Here is an 18,944-nt window from a genome sequence, read left to right on the forward strand (position 1 = left end):
CAATCAGTTTGAAATCAAATAAAGGTGGCCTCATTACTGACAATGAAATACCTCGACTTTAATAGAAAACTACCAGAGTTTGAATCCAAGTTCATATTATACATTGCTAACTAACAAAAAAAAACTATCAAAAGCTCATTAAAAAAATTATATAAAATTTATTATTCAGAGTTTGTTCTTTTAATTTTGATATGAAATAGTGCAGTGTTTCCCAAACTGTGTTTTGCGAGGTCTGAATAAGTGCTCCATGAACTGCTGGAATAATTAACTAGCAGGCCACCACGTGAATTTATATCTCTGAAAAAATAATCAGAGTGTTGTTCTAAATACTTGGAATGTGTGAAATGTTCTGTTAAGGAAAAAGTTTGGGAAACACTGGAATGATGTCTAACATTAGGAAGAAAAGAAATTGTTTTAGATATCAAATATTTAATGCGATATATACAAATGTACAACAAGGTTCTAAAAAAACATCTATTTAAAAATAACAACATATTTACAATATAATATAAAAATGTATAGATACAAATTGAAATATAAAAAAATCAACTGAATAATATTTGGTCAAAACCTGGTGTTGTTTTTTTTCAGAGACTATTTCTGTTCGCATTGCCAGCCACAAAGGTATCTATATGGAAGGGGAGAGAATCCAGCTGTCATGTTCTGCATCTGGTTACCCCACTTCATCAGTGCAATGGGTCAAAGAAGACAAGGATGTTGTAGATACTAATGATACAACAGTTAGAGGTGGGGTGCTGACCATTGAATCAGCCAACGTGGAACACTCTGGAATGTACAAGTGTATAGCAAAAAGTAATCAAAACCAAGCTGTGGACATCACAACCATACACATTAAACTACACGGTATGTTTTAGTTTTAAATTTTATCTAGTTTAACTAATGGTGAGTCTTGGTTCTTACTTCTAGCTCTGTAGTCTGACAGATTTGCTTGCATAATTCATGCAAATTGAAAATGTTGAGCATAAAATATTTAGCAGAAGATTTCGCTGTACAAAAAATAAGACAGCCTTCCCTTAACTTTATAACACCATTTTTTAAAAAAAACTTATATACTTATAAAAGCATTTGACATCAATGGGACCATGGGTTTCCGCTACTTCCATCTCTCAAACACCAAAGCTCCTGGGAACTAACTCAAATTTATATAAGTGTAAGCAGTGTATGAGGATAAAGCATCAGACAGCTTGTATTTTAACAACATGCATTTTTTTTTTTAAAAGTAATTCCTCTTTTAAGAATCTGATGACTTTTCTTAACAGCAATTATTTTACTTTTAACAACTAAAGAATGATAGATAAAAAAAACAAAACATTTTTAACCCCCCCTTCATTTCCTCTCTCACCTTACAAAACAATCTTTGTCCTACTGATGTATAATGCTCAGAGTGTATACATTTCTAATGATAGGCCCAATAGATGCAAGATGGTGCCCAAAATGTTCCTGAACATCTCTTTATTTATTTTAAACTCTTGAATGGATAGGGCCTAAATGTGGAAATACCTCTTGATGTGTCTGCTCAAGATAAAGATTTTCTAGACCAAACTTAATTTTACAGGATAATGTTTGAAAAAGTTATATGACTACAGTCAAACAAGAATTTTCCCAGTGTGGGCAATTAGCTAATAATTCTTTTCTCAAAGATATACATTAATTTGTCAAATTCCTAGGGAAATCATTAGAGCCATTTTTGAGATCCATGTCCAGGTGTTCCCCAGTTGCCATGAATTTGCTAGCTGAAAAGAGGAATTATAAAAAAAAAAGTCATTCTCAGTCTCAACATCTCTAATAGGATTTCAATACAACGATTAGAATATTAATTTCATTAACTATTGATTGATTGATTTATAGTGTAGTAGCAATGATTTCTCTTTAGATATAATTGTTCAATTAATGATTATCAAGTAAAAAACGAATGCAGACATTTTTCCACTAGAACATTTATCTGCTCGCTTAATTTTAGGAAGTCATATGCAGGAGCTAAAGCCTGTCATTACTATTTTTTTTTTATGTATATCTTGTTCTGTTTCAGTGCCTATAGCACATTGCACGGAGAAGCTGGTCAGAACCAAGTGCCTGGCTATTGTAAGGGCACATCTCTGCGGCATCAGATACTACTACAACTCTTGTTGTCAGTCATGTGAGAGTAGTGGGAGGAGACCCAAGTAGTTCCATGCACATACTTTGATATTATTCTTTATATTTGACAGGATATAAGAGAGAATGTTTTGCTTCATTCTTCAGCATGTTTTGTCTTTTATACTAGTGGCATTACAACAGTTTTTTTTGTACACATTTTCAAATGTTTTGTTTTCCAAATTTAGTTAGATTTTTAAAATTAACTTGATAGAATAAAACTAATTGAACCCCAAAAACAAAAAATTTTATACAAATCAATTTCTCACTATGTAATTAAAGCTGTCTTTGATTGCTCATTTTTAAGAAACTTTTACCTGAAGTGTGTTCAGTTTAGTGGGGTGAAAGTTTGTCGTTATAATACATTTGTCTGATGCATTGTTTTATTGTCTAAGTAAAGAAATAAACTGAGTGTCTTTATTGTTAGTGTTAGCTGGTCGGTTAGATGCAGGTGTGTCTGTAGTCCAGTTTGGAGATGCATTTTTATTTTTATATCTGTATTTGACAGTGTGTATATGAAACGTGTACATGTGACAGTGCTGTTCCTTCAATGCGATGTGAATTAAGGAAATGGGTCATTTGAAAGATCAAATGGATTCTTTTGCTTCATAGTTTTAGTTGAGGAAAATATACAATTAGAAAATAGAAGCAAAACATCATCTGAAATGTGAGTGAACAGCTTTAAAAAAATGTAATGTATATAGTGAACTGTGAGCAAATAGAGTTTATAATGTAATGTATATAGTTAACTGTGAGCAAATAGAGTTAATGATCTCAGCATCATCATGAAATGTTTTTCTGATGTGTCTGTGAATGTTCAAGTATTAGGTAAATATTTGTAGCAAAGATAAATTGAAATAACATGTTGAAAATCTTGATTCTATAACATTTCTCACTGAAAAGAGTCCAATGGAAGTCTAATCTTGCTGTAATGAATTTATTTTTGTTCTTCTAAAATATGTGTATGTGCTATGTTGTTTTACTATAAACTATTTTACCAAATACCAGAATTTATTTACTATGTAGTCTGTACACAAGTGAATGGAAAACTTGCTGATATTTGAGTATCATTGGTGAAGGCTGGCTCATAGAAGTCTGACATACTTATTGGTGATATTTTTATGAAGGTGTTCCACACCGAGATATCATAGGCACATACCAAGGTGTGCAGTAAGCTTTCAGGCTTGTTGCCAGCAAATATTTTAAACTAATATATAAACCTTGACATTATTTTTTATACAATTTTTTTGTTCTGTTTGAAAAATGTTTCTTTTTTTTTTTTTGTGAACAAATGTTTTCTTATATTCTCTACTTCCAAGTGTATACCATTGAGCCTGTGTCTTGTTTCTGTGTGTACAAATACTTTCTTTGATCATATTTTATCTCTACTACAGTATTACACCTAAAGCTTTTGATTCTATGGAGAAGGTTTGTGTATTACTTTACACGGAAGGGGGGGGGGGGCTCAGCACTTTCTAGACTACAGTTAAGTAAATGACAAATTGATACCTTTAGGCTGTTTTTTTTTATCTTTCAGTTTTTGCAAACTTTGTTTTAGATGTCAAATTATATGATACCTAAGGATTGTTATTTTTAAATTGGTTTTGATAGAAGGGTTAAAGGTTGCTTCTGCTTCAAAGTCTAAATATACAACATCCAATGCTATAGCCTTCCCATGAAGGTTGTTTGGTGTTGCTTGATTGAACTCCAAAATTTCGACTTCATCTCCTAGGCACTGCATCCATAATTTTGAAATAGATTCAATTCTTATTCAAATTTTTTTGATGGTATTTTTTTTTATAATATCATTGTAGTGTAATATCTCTTAGTGATGATACTTCACCCAGTTATTTTCTTAGCTTCCTTGTTTTAGTAATTTAATGGGTGAATAGATTATTGAATATATCTGCTCATACAATCAATCAAGCTTGTTAGTAAAGAGCATGTCCATAAGGTATTTTCTAAATGTAGGTCAAATTAGTTGTTTAATGTTTATGTATCAATCATTAAGAGAGCCACACTACCTGACTCAATTTTGTGGTAGACATTATATAAAGAAATGTTTTATTTGTATGTAAACATGTATCCATCAAAGTGAGATATAATTTACACAATTAAAAAAAAAGATTACAGTTTATCTTCTGGAGTGGTCTTCAATTATTTTGTCTTTTTTTTTTTTTTTTCACTTATAATCTAAGCCTAAGTAAGTAAAATGTAGACTCGTAGCCAACGTTATGGCTGAAATAGAAGTCTGTTCATGAATAAAACTTTTTGAAAAGTAAGATCACTTTTAACTCAAAGTCATTTCGAACGTGACACAACGAATGACAAAGTTTTAGCTTTTGATGGGTGTTGACATTTTAACATTGCCTTCAAATGCCTCCCCCCCCCCTCCCAATCCTTGAAATCCCATTGTTCTGAACTTAATGCAGAACTCTTTTTTTTTTCCCATCTTAACTAGCAACATAGTACCTTCAGTGAAGTCCAGTAGGAAATCGGTGCTGTAGGCGCCATTATCCCATTGTTCGTTAGAAAGGCTTTTATCCAACGAACAGGCCTGGACAATGGGGCTCTTTACCCCTGTCCTGTCTGAGGGCTCCCAGCAGTTAGACCGACTGGGCGACCGTACTACGTACCGCGCCTCGTTCCTGGGTCCCAGTCGCTACTAGTGGCCGAGGGCAGCGCTAACAGATTTACAGCCCCGCGACACATCCCCTGTAACAGCGAATGAATAAATAAACCATTTACCCGCTGCTGTTCAATGAACTTCCTCACAACAAAATAGTGCGTCCTTTTACTGTAGGTCTCTAAACTTTCATCTAGAATTCTTCGGCCATATTCTCATTTTTCTTGATACTATAGAATTACATAAAATAAATAAAAACTTTTGTAAAATCTATTTTAAAAAAAATAAAAAAATTAAGAGTAAATTGTATATTTTCCCCGTAACATTTTCATTAATTTTGGGGAGGGGGTTTGGCTGCTTAGAGTATTGACAGGCACGAGACAGATGTCACAGGCAACGCCTTGAAAAAAAAAAACAGCTCGATCTGGAAACCCTGGAACTTTCTCTTCTTGCCATGCTTCAAACTTTCCTTCTGGCGCCTCCGTCAAATGGCCCACTTGGAATGACCGTAAATAAACAAATGATGTTGTATGGTTATTGGTAGAGATGTTCTAGAAGACATTGATTCGGACACAATCATAAACAAAGTGTCAGCGACTAGTTTGTTGATGTATACAATGTATACGGTAGAAAGAACTGTTCATGTTGATCCTATGTCAAGTGTAATGTAATGGTAATGTATGTCAAGTGTAATGTAATGGTAATGTATGTCAAGTGTAATGTAATGGTAATGTATGTCAAGTGTAATGTAATGGTAATGTATGTCAAGTGTAATGTAATGGTAATGTATGTCAAGTGCAATGTATGTCAAGTGTAATGTAATGGTTTAATAAGGTGGTGTTTGTTTTCATACTAATTCAGATAGCGATTTTACTGTAGATTTTTTTTTTTTAAGAATTCATATAGTCTTTCATTATGTAGACATACGCTACGTCCAGTAACACCTGCATGATTTCTGTTTTCGATGCTTTATCAAACTTTACATATTCTGACGACTGACCACAGGTACGAATGGATACCTATCATATGGCTCACAAGATGTGGGCCACTTGTAAGTAATGTCAGGGCCGATTTAGGGCACCTAGTACGCCCTGGTTGATAGCCATCTTAGATTGCTAGTATATCTAGTTAGTTTGGCCATCCAATGCTACACTTCAGAATGAAAAGTGTACACTAGTTTTCGCCAACTTTAATGTTTTATAGTCTTCAATATTTTCTAATAATTAGATTTGTTGGAATAAGAAATGAATGCGCTTCCCTGGGTCTTGCTTAAACAGACGTAAATGTGTGTTCATTTCTTTGAACAGTATTTGTTCATTAATTTACATAATTAATCTCGACTGAGTCATCCGAAAATGCTTATAAGAAAAGGTGACCAGCTTTTGAGTTCTATCTTTAGTCTGACAGTTACATTCAAGTATTAGACCTGGCTCCAAAAATAATCTTTTATTTTAAGAAGAAAAGCAGACATAAGGCTACATGACATCACAATCATTTGAGGATACAGAACTTTTGAAGGTTGGGGTAGCGGTCGATTGGGGAGTTGCTATCACCCCTACTGCTCCCCATCTGTTGATGAGTAGGAACACCATCCTAATTGTTTTTCTGACATTGATCATGAGGCTGGTCCGTACTCTACCAATATACAAATGTATTTCCACACAAAGAATGAACTGGTTTCGTCACCAAGTAATAATGGATTCTAATCAACCGACCTCCTTTCTGAGGTTTCACTACAAGAAACTGGGATTCGATTAAAATGGAAGGCCACTGAAAGCAACAAGGCACGACACGTTTGCACTTTCTTAAGGCTTACAACTATTACCGGTACGCTAGTTACCTAGAAACATGGCGGCTGGTCAGGTCAGCTAGGTCTAGATCTCCACAATCAAGCAGATTATGTAAAGTAGAGCAAACTAAATTGATATCCTAAGATCGGTGATGAACAAGCTACGGCCCGTGGGCCACATCCGGCTTCTTGAAACACCTTCCCACATTACATGACGAGACCCCATTGGACACGGGTATTTCTTTTATACGGTGATGTGGCCAGATGACAAGGGAATCGAGAATGTATCAGACCCTTAGGCAAAAAAAAAACAACAAAGGTTGTGGACAGCTGGTTAAGCTGATGACGAGCTCTGAACTTACTTGTATACGTAGCACGTGAATGCCATGGTGAACACTAGGAAGGCCAGTACAACGGACACAAGGATAATGACAGTGCTGCTCTCTACTCCAGGCTCGGGAGTCTCTTTAGAGTCGGAACCTGGCACTGTTGACAATTAGAAAATATGTTTACTTGGGGTCAAGGACTAATTTGTAAATATGAACATTATAGTTTATCAACTTAATAGTAGCGCCATAGAGATATGATTATGACAAGATAATGGCTATCAATTTTTTTGTTAACACCCTTACAAAATATCGGGCGCAGCCGGTGGGTATTAAACGTGTTTAAAAAAAAGATCTCTAATAAACGAATTATTACAATGAGTGTAGTCGGTTCATTTATTTTTAATTGTTTAAGATCAATTTTCAAATCAAACACTACCATTCGACCTTCGCAGTTAGTTTTTTTTTTTTTTTAAGATCGAACTGCGGGTTTGTAGTTTTTCTTCTGTCTCTATTTAAAAGAGTTTCTTAGAATAGATATTTATTTTCATTGTCTGTGTGTGTTTGTTATTAGTGTGTATAAAATAATATAATGTTATATTATTAAGATTACTTTATAATTATTAAATGGGAGAGAATCCAATCTTGACGGAAATCGCAGACACGAAAGTTTTCTCCCATGTTATCACTTCGAGTAATAAATGGTCAGTGAAATTAGTACTTCACAGACCACTGGCCAAACAGATTGCCCCAGGATAATCGAAATCAGACATCAGGCTAACTCAACCACTGCTTCGTTTTGATACATAGTTTCTCAGCAAAAGACAAGATCTATAGAAGAGATATACCTCTAGGAGATGAAGGAAACATTTCACAGTTTAAACAAATACTTGATTATATGTTGCACAACTTGCAGTAGCACAGGAACTAATGTACAGAGATCAGTGAACATGAAATAAGTTACAAGTGAAGTCTGAACATGTTAGGATGTGCCTGGTTCTCTGCTCAGTAGTTGAACCGATCACCTCTAGAGAAGATCTCCCCCCGAGCCTCATGCGTCAGAAGTGTGCAAAGTGGCACAATGCTTATTCAACATAAGATTACTCTGCTTGTGACACGATCTCCGTGATAATTAAAATCCGCCTTAGCTATTGCTTGACTTGACTTTTTAACTCACAGGGAAGAATTGGGCCGCAACAATACTTCCCCATGATTCAGACTCTTTTGGGCCATTCCCTCAGCTAGGTCCAGTCCTTCCTGCCGTCTTTGCTTCTTGGTCTACTGATCTCCTCCCTGTTTGCTTTGGTCTTCCGTCCTTTCTCTTCCCTTGTGGAGTCCAGTCTAAAGCCTGTCTTGCAGTGCTGTCTTCAGTTCTTTGCATTGTGGGACCAATCCAGCCCTATTCGCGCCGTTAGATTTCTTGTTCTATTGGTGTTTGCTATGTTTCTCATGTGCTCCTTCTACTGAGCCAAAATTTGCCCTCTCTCGATTTTTATATATGGAATGATGATTGTGCTGAATAGGTCGATTTTATTCTTAACTGTGAAAGATATAATATTAAACTTTTAGGACAAACCCAAAGGTAGATTTAGAGCTCAAAGGATCTATTTCATATCTAGTCAAACCTTATATTAAAGTGATCCAAGAGCTCAAAGGATCTATTTCATATCTAGTCAAACCTAATATTAAAGTAATCCAAGAGCTCAAGGGATCTATTTCATCTCTAGTCAAACCTTATATTAAAGTGATCCAAGAGCTCAAAGGATCTATTTCATATCTAGTCAAACCTTATATTAAAGTGATCCAAGAGCTCAAAGGATCTATTTCATATCTAGTCAAACCTTATATTAAAGTGATCCAAGAGCTCAAAGGATCTATTTCATATCTAGTCAAACCTTATATTAAAGTGATCCAAGATCTCAAAGGATCTATTTCATATCTAGTCAAACCTTATATTAAAGTGATCCAAGATCTCAAGGGATCTATTTCATATCTAGTCAAACCTTATATTAAAGTGATCCAAGATCTCAAGGGATCTATTTCATATCTAGTCAAACCTTATATTAAAGTGATCCAAGAGCTCAAAGGATCTATTTCATATCTAGTCAAACCTTATATTAAAGTGATCCAAGAGCTCAAGGGATCTATTTAATCTCTAGTCCAACCTAATATTAAAGTGATCCAAGATCTCAAGGGATCTATTTCATCTCTAGTCAAACCTTATATTAAAGTGATCCAAATCTGATATTGGGTGATGGCTAAGGTCGACAAAAGATTCTCTTTATTTAACTTTGACACCAACCTTTTTTTTTTTCATTAAAAAAGACGAATAATTTTCTTAACGTTTTAAAAATTATATTTAACGCTCTTGATAGTTCCACGTCACATTAGGGCATTCTTACATTGCACAGTTCTTACCCCAATTGCACAGTTCTTACATTGCACAGTTCTTACATTGCACAGTTCTTACATTGTTCACTTCTAACATTTACTTCTTAAATTGCTCACCTCTAGAGTCATACATTGCTCTATTTGCACATCGCTCACAGACTTACCCTGATTCTGTTATTAAACGTTGGTGGTTAACTTACATTAAAACTACATAGAAATAGTTTATAACGTATACTAAAGCTACCTAGAACTAGTTTAAAACTTATACTAAAGCTACCTAGAACTAGTTTATAACTTATACTAAAGCTACCTAGAACTAGTTTATAACTTATACTAAAGCTACCTAGAACTAGTTTATAACTTATACTAAAACTACCTAGAACTAGTTTATAACTTATACCAAAGCTACCAAGAACTAGTTTATAACTTATACCAAAGCTACCTAGAACTAGTTTATAACTTATACTAAAGCTATCTAGAACTAGTTTATAACTTATACTAAAGCTACCTAGAACTAGTTTATAACTTATACCAAAGCTACCTAGAACTAGTTTATAACTTATACTAAAGCTACCTAGAACTAGTTTATAACTTTTACTAAAGCTACCTAGAACTAGTTTATAACAGACTAAAGCTACCTAGAACTAGTTTATAACTTAGACTAAAGCTACCATCACAAGGTCACAGTGAACTACCTTCTAAAATGGCCACCGAGTCTTGCACACTTCCTATGGCCGGCTGCCTCTTGTCGCCCCCAACCAAGGACTGCACTTCCTTGTCTATGCTGTTAGCGTTATCAGTGTCTTCACCTTCCTCGTCTCCTGGTTTCCTGGCGCGTTTCTTGGCCAGCAGCCCACTCAGTGACCCATACACCGTATCTCTGTCAGACTTCTTATCAATTTCAAACTTGTCGCTCACAGTAAAAAAAAAACAAGAAAACATTTAGAATACCTTTAAGAAAAAAAAAAAATTCTTATAGGAAGTGTAATTGCATCAATTAATTTTGGATCAGCCATGTAAATAAATTTGTTATAGATTTAGACCAACAACAATAAATATGTGCTATTATAAATATCTTACCAATTGTTTTTGTATAGCGTTATTTCACGCTTTTAGCTTTCTCAATACGCTAAGTTCCTTTCACTTATCTGGACCAGTTGGGAAAATAGGGGTGTGGGAGTGAAAGAACGGGATATCTGGGTGGATTTTACAGTTATCGGTTTTCAAAAGTATTTACAAAAAAAAACAAAAAAAAAAAAAAAACACACTGCTAGTGAGGTGCTTATAAATGTAGAAAATTGCCAAGTTATGCTGTGTTTGCTTCAAACTTACTTTGAAGCGGCGACCTATAAAAGGGACTAGTTCAGCTCATACCACTTCAGTCAAGTACAATTTCTCTCCCTTGTTCGAGATACCAAACAAAAAAATTATTACCAATAGTTAGTGAACTAATTGGTAAAATTTTTATCATTGATTCCCGTGTTGTCAGGTCTATTAATCCATCCACTTTACAGTTCATACATATATAATGCAGTGATTTTATTATTATGTTGGCCTCTTCTGAAAATTCTATAAAAGTGAAATATTAAAAATGTATTTAAAGAAAAATAAGTTTGGGATTTTATGCCTACGTCAAGTGAAAATCCTTAAGGTGTTAAACATGTTTTAAAAAATGATACCTGGGAACTGGGGCTCTATCCAGTGAGCTTCCAGGAACATGGACTTTGGCCATCTTTTAAAGTTGGCAATTCGAGCTTTATGGAGAGAGATAAATGTGTTTCTATAACTCCACCACAAAGTAATAAGTATTTTTTTTTATTTAGCTACTTTTAGCTGTTCTTGGCTTATGCTGACTGAATTTTCTATAAAAATGACTGACAATGACCAGGTAAGTAAACATGTCACAATGTCACAATGTCACAATGCAATAATTGCACTTTCAACCAGACACCTACTTTTACCTTTTATGTATCTTTTCCTCCGCTGATAGATCTAGTCTGAATTTTAGATTTACCAGAATATGTTTTGCATGTTTCGGATGTTCCTTCAGAATGGAAGATTATTACATCCTAGACCAAATCCCCTGCAGGACGGCGTGGGTTGGCGGAGGAAGGGTTTGATGTTCAAACCAAGGACCACAGAGATCACAGTCCAAAGCGCATACCACATGTTTGCAGGTTTGAAAATAGCATTATAGATTTGTCCATATATAATACTATGGGCTGATAAATTTGACCTAGAGACCTCAGAGGTTTAGGGAATACAATGTAATATCAAATGCACCTATAGTTAATACAAGGGCGCCCCAGAGGTCTGTGACACCTTTGAGTCAGGATTTATTATTTATTTTACCATCACAAAAGAGATACAAGACATTGATAGCAAAGACAAACAGACACAAAACCTCTTTTGTTGTCCTTGCAAACAAATCTTTAAATACAATCTAACTATCAGATGTAAAGATTTCACATGTACATTTTAAGTGAGTATGGTGTGGATGTATATATTGGTTATTTATAGTTATAATGTTTCATTTGGTGTAATGCACAAATTGTAAGACAATTTTCCTAATGGATATTAAAGATTAGTAGTATTATGTATTATTATTACTATGTGAAAAACGAACTAATATTCATTCTCTGGCACCGCAGTGGAAGAGCAAGACAGAAAAAAATCATTATTATTATTATCATTCTTATTGTCAGCCTATAGCAGCTTTTGGCTGGGCTGGTAGAAGGTCTCGAAACAAAACACGAGACTGGATGATCAAGAACTATTTCCCATGAAATCTTGATTATTGTTTTAACAACCGTTAAATAAAAAGGAACTTTGATATTGTTAGCTTTAAAATTTTACAGAGAGACGCTTTCTCTAAGCCAGTTCTATAGAGTGTCAGAGACTTTAATGAGAAACACTATTCTGTTACACTGACCGATTTCAAATGTGGCCCACTGCGTCCCTCTGTTCTTTGCCCCAATACATCCCACACTGTCGTCTGCAGCGCAAGGAATGTCGCACCAGGAGAGCATGGTGTTCTTGGCGCCAAACACGGAGTTACTGCAGCAGCATCGATCGTCTGCCTAGAGAAAGAGAAGGATTACTTCAGTTAGCCAAAGATTTTGTTCTGGGATTCTGTCGCTACTAGATCTAGCTTTTAAACACAAGATTCCCTAAAGCAGCTACACACAGTAATTGAACATTTTAGATAAAACATTTCTGATAAGGAAATAGGGTTCCAATCAGCGATTATTTAATTAGGACAGTATACATCATTATTCGGACTAGTGGTGACTAGTATGTCCAGCATGTCCAGTGTGTCTAGTATATAAATAGCTCTTCATTCGTGTTCGAAGATGACCACATTTCTCATACCACATGAACTCTAGGATGACTTTTAAAGTCCAATCCTCGCTTTAAAAAGCCGCCCGCATACGAGGCATTGGTAGGTTTGGTCAGCTGCAGATAGGCCTGCTTCTTCTCTCAGCTTTTTGTTGGCTCGGCGCTCTGTCGTGCTGGCCACTCTTCTAGCTTCATATCTCGTGACTCCGACACTCACAGCTTCACGCCATGAGGAGCGATCGAGAGCTGGTGCTTCCCAGCCGTGAATGTCAATATAACTCCTTGACGGAGCTCTTGACGGTGTCTTTATAGCGTTTGTAGCGCGTCGTGATTAATTTATAAGAATTTAAACCCAATAGCTTTGACTTAACTCTAGTAGGCTACAACCTCGGCCAACCAACAAGAGAGATGATCAACGTTAACTTTAACCTATTTTAAATATTTCAAGATATATAACGTCAAATCTAGCACAGCCATTTGGAAATCAAACTACAGCCCAACAGGTCTACATTTGGATTTTGTTTAAAATTCGGTAAGACTTGTTCGACATTTAGTTAGAGAAACACTAGTTAGAGCAAAGTGGCTATGAGAGTTTTAAAAGACTACAACTGAGGTATAATTACAGTAATATAAACCATTATAGTTATAAATAGAGACATCATCCAGCGCCTACATATATATCAGAAGATTCTTATTACAAGTCAAAAGGTGCTACTGCTGCAAATAAGCAAATTCCATGATTGGCACTTAAAGTTTCCGCAATAAATTGTTTCCTTTTAACAGATCTTGATCTTAGCAGCACCATAAAATGGCTATAATTAGCTCCGGTTCCGATGATAATTATTAATAACTTTCTTTTTCCCTGAGGTACAATGTAGTACAATTATACATTGATGTGAGACTTTCTGCTGGTAGTACAAATAGGGCTGAAAGAACAAAAAAAAAAAGACCAATTCTAAAATGTAAACATTTGATATTCCACCACGTTTTACCAGGACTGAAAGTTGGCAATAATACAATATTGTTTTCCCCAAAGTCGTTTTGAATTCTTTGTTTTCCTGGTCAAGAAAAAAAAGTTTGGATAATGTGATATGTAGCATTGATTTTCTCAGCTGTGTATGTTTGTGTAAAATCAGTTTGAGTCTTTTTAGGCCAAGAACGTGACTTCGTGATTTCAGAGTTACTTTTGTTTGTCAATGTTTCGTTGTTCACCATTTGAAAGTTTTCTGAATACAGGTAGGTTAGGGTTAATTAATTTATAACGTATCCTTGCTACAGTGACCAGTGCTGTGCTTCGGTCTTATAGCAAGTTGACAGCACATGATTCGTCAACGGAGGGAATCATCAGGACATCATTCCTATCATTATTCATTCTTATGGCTTAATATCTTTTAATTGGTATCGCCAAATCTGGACCTCTTCCTTGTTCAAAAACAATCATACGTTGTCACTTTGCTAAAAAGTCGCCTCATCAGTTTCTGTCTTTTTACGCAACTATTTTTTTGTTTTAGAATTTCTTCTTACCAAATATCCTAAGCTACTAACATAGTGCCCTTACAGTGGTTATCTGATTGACCTTTCCGTAGCAGTTAGATTCAATAATTATTAGTTGACCCTTATATATCAGTTAGAATGTCGCTATTCAATGATTACTGGTTAACCCTTTAATACCAATTAGAATGTCTATTCAATAAGTATTGGTTGACCCATAGATGGCAGTTAGAATGTCCATTCCACGATTATTGGTTTATTTTATATAAACTGTGGGATTGTTCATTAAGAGTCCAACACTCCAATAGATTTACGATGGTTCATTCAATATCTTTTGTCTATTTGTTGGATGTGATCGAAAAAGCTGATTCATGCTGTTTAATGAAAGAAATAATGAACGAGTAGAAACTTCAAGCTAAAAATAGAAATGCCATCACAGTGAATCAAAGAGTACAAATAGTTAGATCTACACAACTTAAAAGTCAATACGTTTTTGTTTTTTTTTATGATTTCACCAGGTTATTTTTTTTTTCCTGATTCTGAATTTGTTTTAATATTTCTTTGTCTCGACATCACAATATAATATTAAAAATAATAATAAGACTTGTCTTCGCGTCCGAACATTAATGAGGAATGCAGTATTTCTCGTGGCTACGCAACCCCTTCTGCGACCTACATATTTTGCCACTGCAGCGCAGACATGGCCGTTTTCCGTCGGTGGTTGATTTAATTTATTTTCGTCTTCTACGTCTTTCCCCGGCAGTAGATTTTCTATTGGCCTCAAATGTGTATGGCGCGGCCTTTCTAAGTGATCTCCAGCTGTCTCATTCCGAAGCCGCCTTTAGCCAGATGCTCTCTTCTATGTCATATTAAGCTAGAATTCTGACAAAATCCTAAATTTGAAAACAATTTAGCGATTTAGCTTGAGTACAGAACACTCAACTGGAATCTGGCCAAGTGACCTCAGTAGATGTTTTCCCAAGCGATGCCGAGTCAAAGAAGACATGTGGTGAGGCCTGTGACACCAGCCTCATTATCATTAGTTTATCTTTACTGTCTAGCTCGTGGAATATGAAGTATTAAAATCTCTATCCTGGGAAACAAAAAGCTTCGTAAAAAGTTGCCTACTTAAATGACGCACCAAGTCATTACATGCTTACAAAAGATTGTCTTTAAAAAAAAATGAGGGGACCTTACACCTAAAAACAACAGGTTTCCCACTAGAGTCTAGTGGCGACAGCTCAGTTTCTGTTGCATCCAGTTTGACGTCAAAACGAGCCGGTAATTACTGGCTGCCATGATGAGCCATTCATAGTTGCCCTACGCTAGAATCTTAAAGAACGAAGGAGAGGGGGGGGTAGGGAAGCAGGCTTCACAGTAACCGGAAAACCAATTTGGTGAGAAGAAGCCATGGTGGTGCGTGACATTAGTCTTGGATTAATCCCGGCTTAAGATGGCTGTTCTTTTTTTTTTTTAATCTTAGAATCTTCTAAAAATGTGTATCGATTCCTCTAGTAGATCGATCTGAACAGTAAAGTAGAGAGGTTTTAAAATTCTGAAATTGACCTGCGTCCAGTCGCTTCACCTGTGTTCATTAGCTTGACCAGTGTCCAGCATCTTGACCTGTGTTCATCAGTTTGGCCTGTGTCCAGTAGCTTCCCCTATGTCCAGTATCTTAACCTGTGTCCAGTATCTTGACCTGTGTCCAGTATCTTGGCCTGTGTCCAGTATCTTGGCCTGTGTCCAGTATCTTGGCCTGTGAGTTCTGAAAAAGTCGGCTTGCTCCAACAGGTTGTAGTGTCACTTAGTTTATGTAAAAAAAAAACGAACCCCGGAGTCTGTCTTTTTTTCAAAGGGAAGAGAAGTGATTGGAAGAGATTGGTGGGCGGAGGTCCTTGAAAAAAAAGCTCTTCTTTTAGACCCCTTTCCACACAGACACACCTTCACTTTTATTTTAAAAAAAAAATGAATGCTCAATACGACTGGCTTACGACTGTCTGTAAATTTACAGGCCTTTAAGGCTTACCAAAATGTATAAATCTACATGTCGTTAGGACAACGGAGACAAATTTATATTTGGCAACCAAGAGTCGAAATCTAACCTAGATCTAAATCTGGCAACCAAGACAAACTTAAATCTGGCAACCAAATTATAACTGATTTTAAATATAGAAATCTTTGCGGGGTTTTTAAAAACTATTTTTTAATTGATCAAAGCTTGATCTAGAATAGATTTTGGGTAGGACTTACCGACAGGGTCCCAAATTTGGCTGAGTAAATAGAATCACAGTAGTAGAGACATAGAGGCACGGACATCCTGACTGTACGTATTGGCGCGAAGTCTTTCGGGCAGAGGATTTTTCCAGAAGACGTTTTGTCGTAGCAACCAATCTTGGCTAAACGGACACAATTAAAAATCTCTTTTTTTTTTTAGAAACATTAGAACCTATAGAGTGATATAACATATAAAACGTGTCTAGTGGAATCTAAAAACAAGCGAAATAAGAAAAGATTTGTAAACACTCCACATTTAAGCCTACAGACAAATTTCACAATACTGTAAGATTTATTTCTTTTTAATATTAGACAAAATTAATTAATAAACACTATTTTATAAACTAACTGGTTAAATTTTTAAATTGATACATGTTTTGTTTGTTAGGAACAAAGAATAATTGTGCAAAGTTTAAACTTGGTCCGAGAATGGGAAGTGGGAGAAATAACATGTTCAATATTTATACCAGACAGACAAACAGACAGAGTGACTTGATATAAGCTTTGTAATAAAGGAGTGGTTAATGAAAGGAGCTAATTTGTTTTAAATTGTTGGCATTTCATTAATTAGGAATGTGCGAGTCACATGTGCCTGTGTTCTGACCTGTGCGTTCATTCTTCCACTCCCCCCCCCCACCCATATGCATGTCGAAGCATTTCTGTCAGAGGTGGAGCGGAGCGGAGGTGTCACGGAGGTCACGGGTGGAGTTACCTCTCCATTACAGAGGGCAGTGGAGCAGCAGGTCGTTCGTTCTAAGATACACTGGTGAATATAAATATAAGTGTGACAAGAAACTCTTCGGAACAGCAGCAGGTAGAAGGGTAAAAGTTCAAGGATAGACCCACAATGATCAGCATGGAGGACAAGCTAAAGAGATAGGGCGAGGTGCGCAGATAGTGAACACAGCAGACGTAGGAAGAAAGCTAAAGAGATATGGCGAGGTGCGCAGATAGTGAACACAGCATACGTAGGAAGAAAGCTAAAGAGATATGGCGAGGTGCGCAGATAGTGAACACAGCAGACGTAGGAAGAAAGCTAAAGAGATATGGCGAGGTGCGCAGATAGTGAACACAGCAGACGTAGGAAGAAAGCTAAAGAGATATGGCGAAGTGCGCAGATAGTGAACACAGCAGACGTAGTAAGAAAGCTAAAGAGATATGGCGAGGTGCGCAGATAGTGAACACAGCAGACGTAGTAAGAAAGCTAAAGAGATATGGCGAGGTGCGCAGATAGTGAACACACCAGACGTAGGAAGAAAGCTGAAGAGATAGGGCGAGGTGCGCAGATAGTGAACACACCAGATGTAGGAAGAAAGCTGAAGACGCTGCAGCGTCGGGTGATTACACTTGCCTAACCAGTGGTCGTGTCAGTCTAAGCCTATCAACGATTGGCCCATTTAGTCACATGATCAGTTGTCTCTTAAGGTGTAAATGTTATTTGTAAGTTAAATAAACAACATAGTAATTGCTCTTCATCATCACACACTATTTTAACATACAAAACGAGAGCTGGGACAAAGTGCCAAAAAAGTCTTAGAGCACCCTGACCGAGCCATATCGTAGTGGTGACTTCCCGGGCCTGAACCAGCTCTTATAGCCACTGTTCAGCATGTTCCACTGCCCCGTTGGTTCATATTCTGGTTCAGGTCAGACGTCAGCTAGCGGTACTTCTGTTGAGGGGAGAAAGCCACAAATTCTAAAACTGCATGACACACAACAACAGGGATTTTTGTCCAGGGCCTTTGCAAGAAATGATTTCAACTGCTAAGGCTCTCAACCAAAGGTAGTTTCATGATGGTGATGATGATAATGGTGAACAAGCAGCAATCATACAGACTGTGCATCCGAAACTTTTCACTTGTAATTTTCTTTTGATGTATTTAAATATGTATTTAAGCTAACGCTTCTATTATTACACATGCAATTTTAATTGTCTATTTCGAGAAGGTTTATATCAAAACTCTGTCGACCTCTCAACACAAAGTCATATTTTACTTTATAAGGATAAAAGGACGAATATTGAATTGTGGCATAATACATATTATTTTTAAATTACCTTTATAGAGATCTCTCTGGTCTATAGCGATAATAGGTTCTCGGATATAGCCTGAAATGATAATTATAATACAATCCTACTGTCAATAGGCGCTGCTGAAATGGGTGTTAACTTTTGTGGTCCGACTCCTCTTTTCAGCGTCGGTAATTAAAGATAATATAAGAGTCTGAATTATGAAACGTGTACGCTGGATACAAGATGGTTTATTTTAAAAACAAAATAGTTTTCTTATTTAAAATAGGCTTGCACCACTTTGTAAAATGAATTTTAATTCAGAGCAACGGCAAGGCTAAAGTAGAATACACACACACATCTTGCGGTGAACTACCAGAAACCAGTATGGTGTCTGGTCGTCTCAATGGGCCCGGGTTCGAACTCTGCCTGCCGCCATTCCCTGCTTTACTGTGAGAGGATTGGGTTAGGATAAAATACTGTTCAATTTTGAAGGCTCCAGCACATAAATATAAATAATTATAGCTTTCCTACTTATAGCATGTT

The 18,944-nt window shown here is 36.1% G+C and overlaps 2 protein-coding genes across 8 annotated transcripts in view; one reads left to right on the plus strand and one right to left on the minus strand.

The window, feature by feature from the left end:
* Positions 1 to 4,291, plus strand: part of LOC106070395 (papilin-like) — a 166,020-nt gene extending 161,729 nt beyond the window's left edge. For all 3 annotated transcript variants that reach the window (XM_056023294.1, XM_056023295.1, XM_056023296.1), the window contains 2 exons: positions 592 to 864; positions 2,051 to 4,291. In XM_056023294.1, the coding sequence (XP_055879269.1) occupies positions 592 to 864; positions 2,051 to 2,187 (410 nt within the window). In that variant the 3' untranslated portion in view covers positions 2,188 to 4,291. The remainder of the gene's footprint in view (positions 1 to 591; positions 865 to 2,050) is intronic.
* Positions 139 to 18,944, minus strand: part of LOC106064771 (uncharacterized) — a 50,768-nt gene continuing 31,962 nt past the window's right edge. For 2 of the 5 annotated variants that reach the window (XR_008776905.1, XR_008776907.1), the window contains 8 exons: positions 18,447 to 18,497; positions 16,367 to 16,512; positions 12,219 to 12,366; positions 10,966 to 11,040; positions 9,982 to 10,203; positions 6,932 to 7,055; positions 4,903 to 5,010; positions 139 to 1,754 (listed from right to left, as the gene is read on the minus strand). Coding sequence is in view for 2 of the 5 variants with exons in the window: in XM_056023298.1 (XP_055879273.1) it covers positions 768 to 786; positions 6,932 to 7,055; positions 9,982 to 10,203; positions 10,966 to 11,040; positions 12,219 to 12,366; positions 16,367 to 16,512; positions 18,447 to 18,497 (785 nt within the window). In the remaining 3 variants the exon portion in view is untranslated. The remainder of the gene's footprint in view (positions 1,755 to 4,902; positions 5,011 to 6,931; positions 7,056 to 9,981; positions 10,204 to 10,965; positions 11,041 to 12,218; positions 12,367 to 16,366; positions 16,513 to 18,446; positions 18,498 to 18,944) is intronic. The other 3 variants (XR_008776906.1, XM_056023298.1, XM_056023299.1) reach the window with 3 other exon arrangements.

The sequence above is a fragment of the Biomphalaria glabrata genome, chromosome 3, assembly GCF_947242115.1.
Source record: "Biomphalaria glabrata chromosome 3, xgBioGlab47.1, whole genome shotgun sequence".
NCBI lineage: Eukaryota > Metazoa > Mollusca > Gastropoda > Planorbidae > Biomphalaria > Biomphalaria glabrata.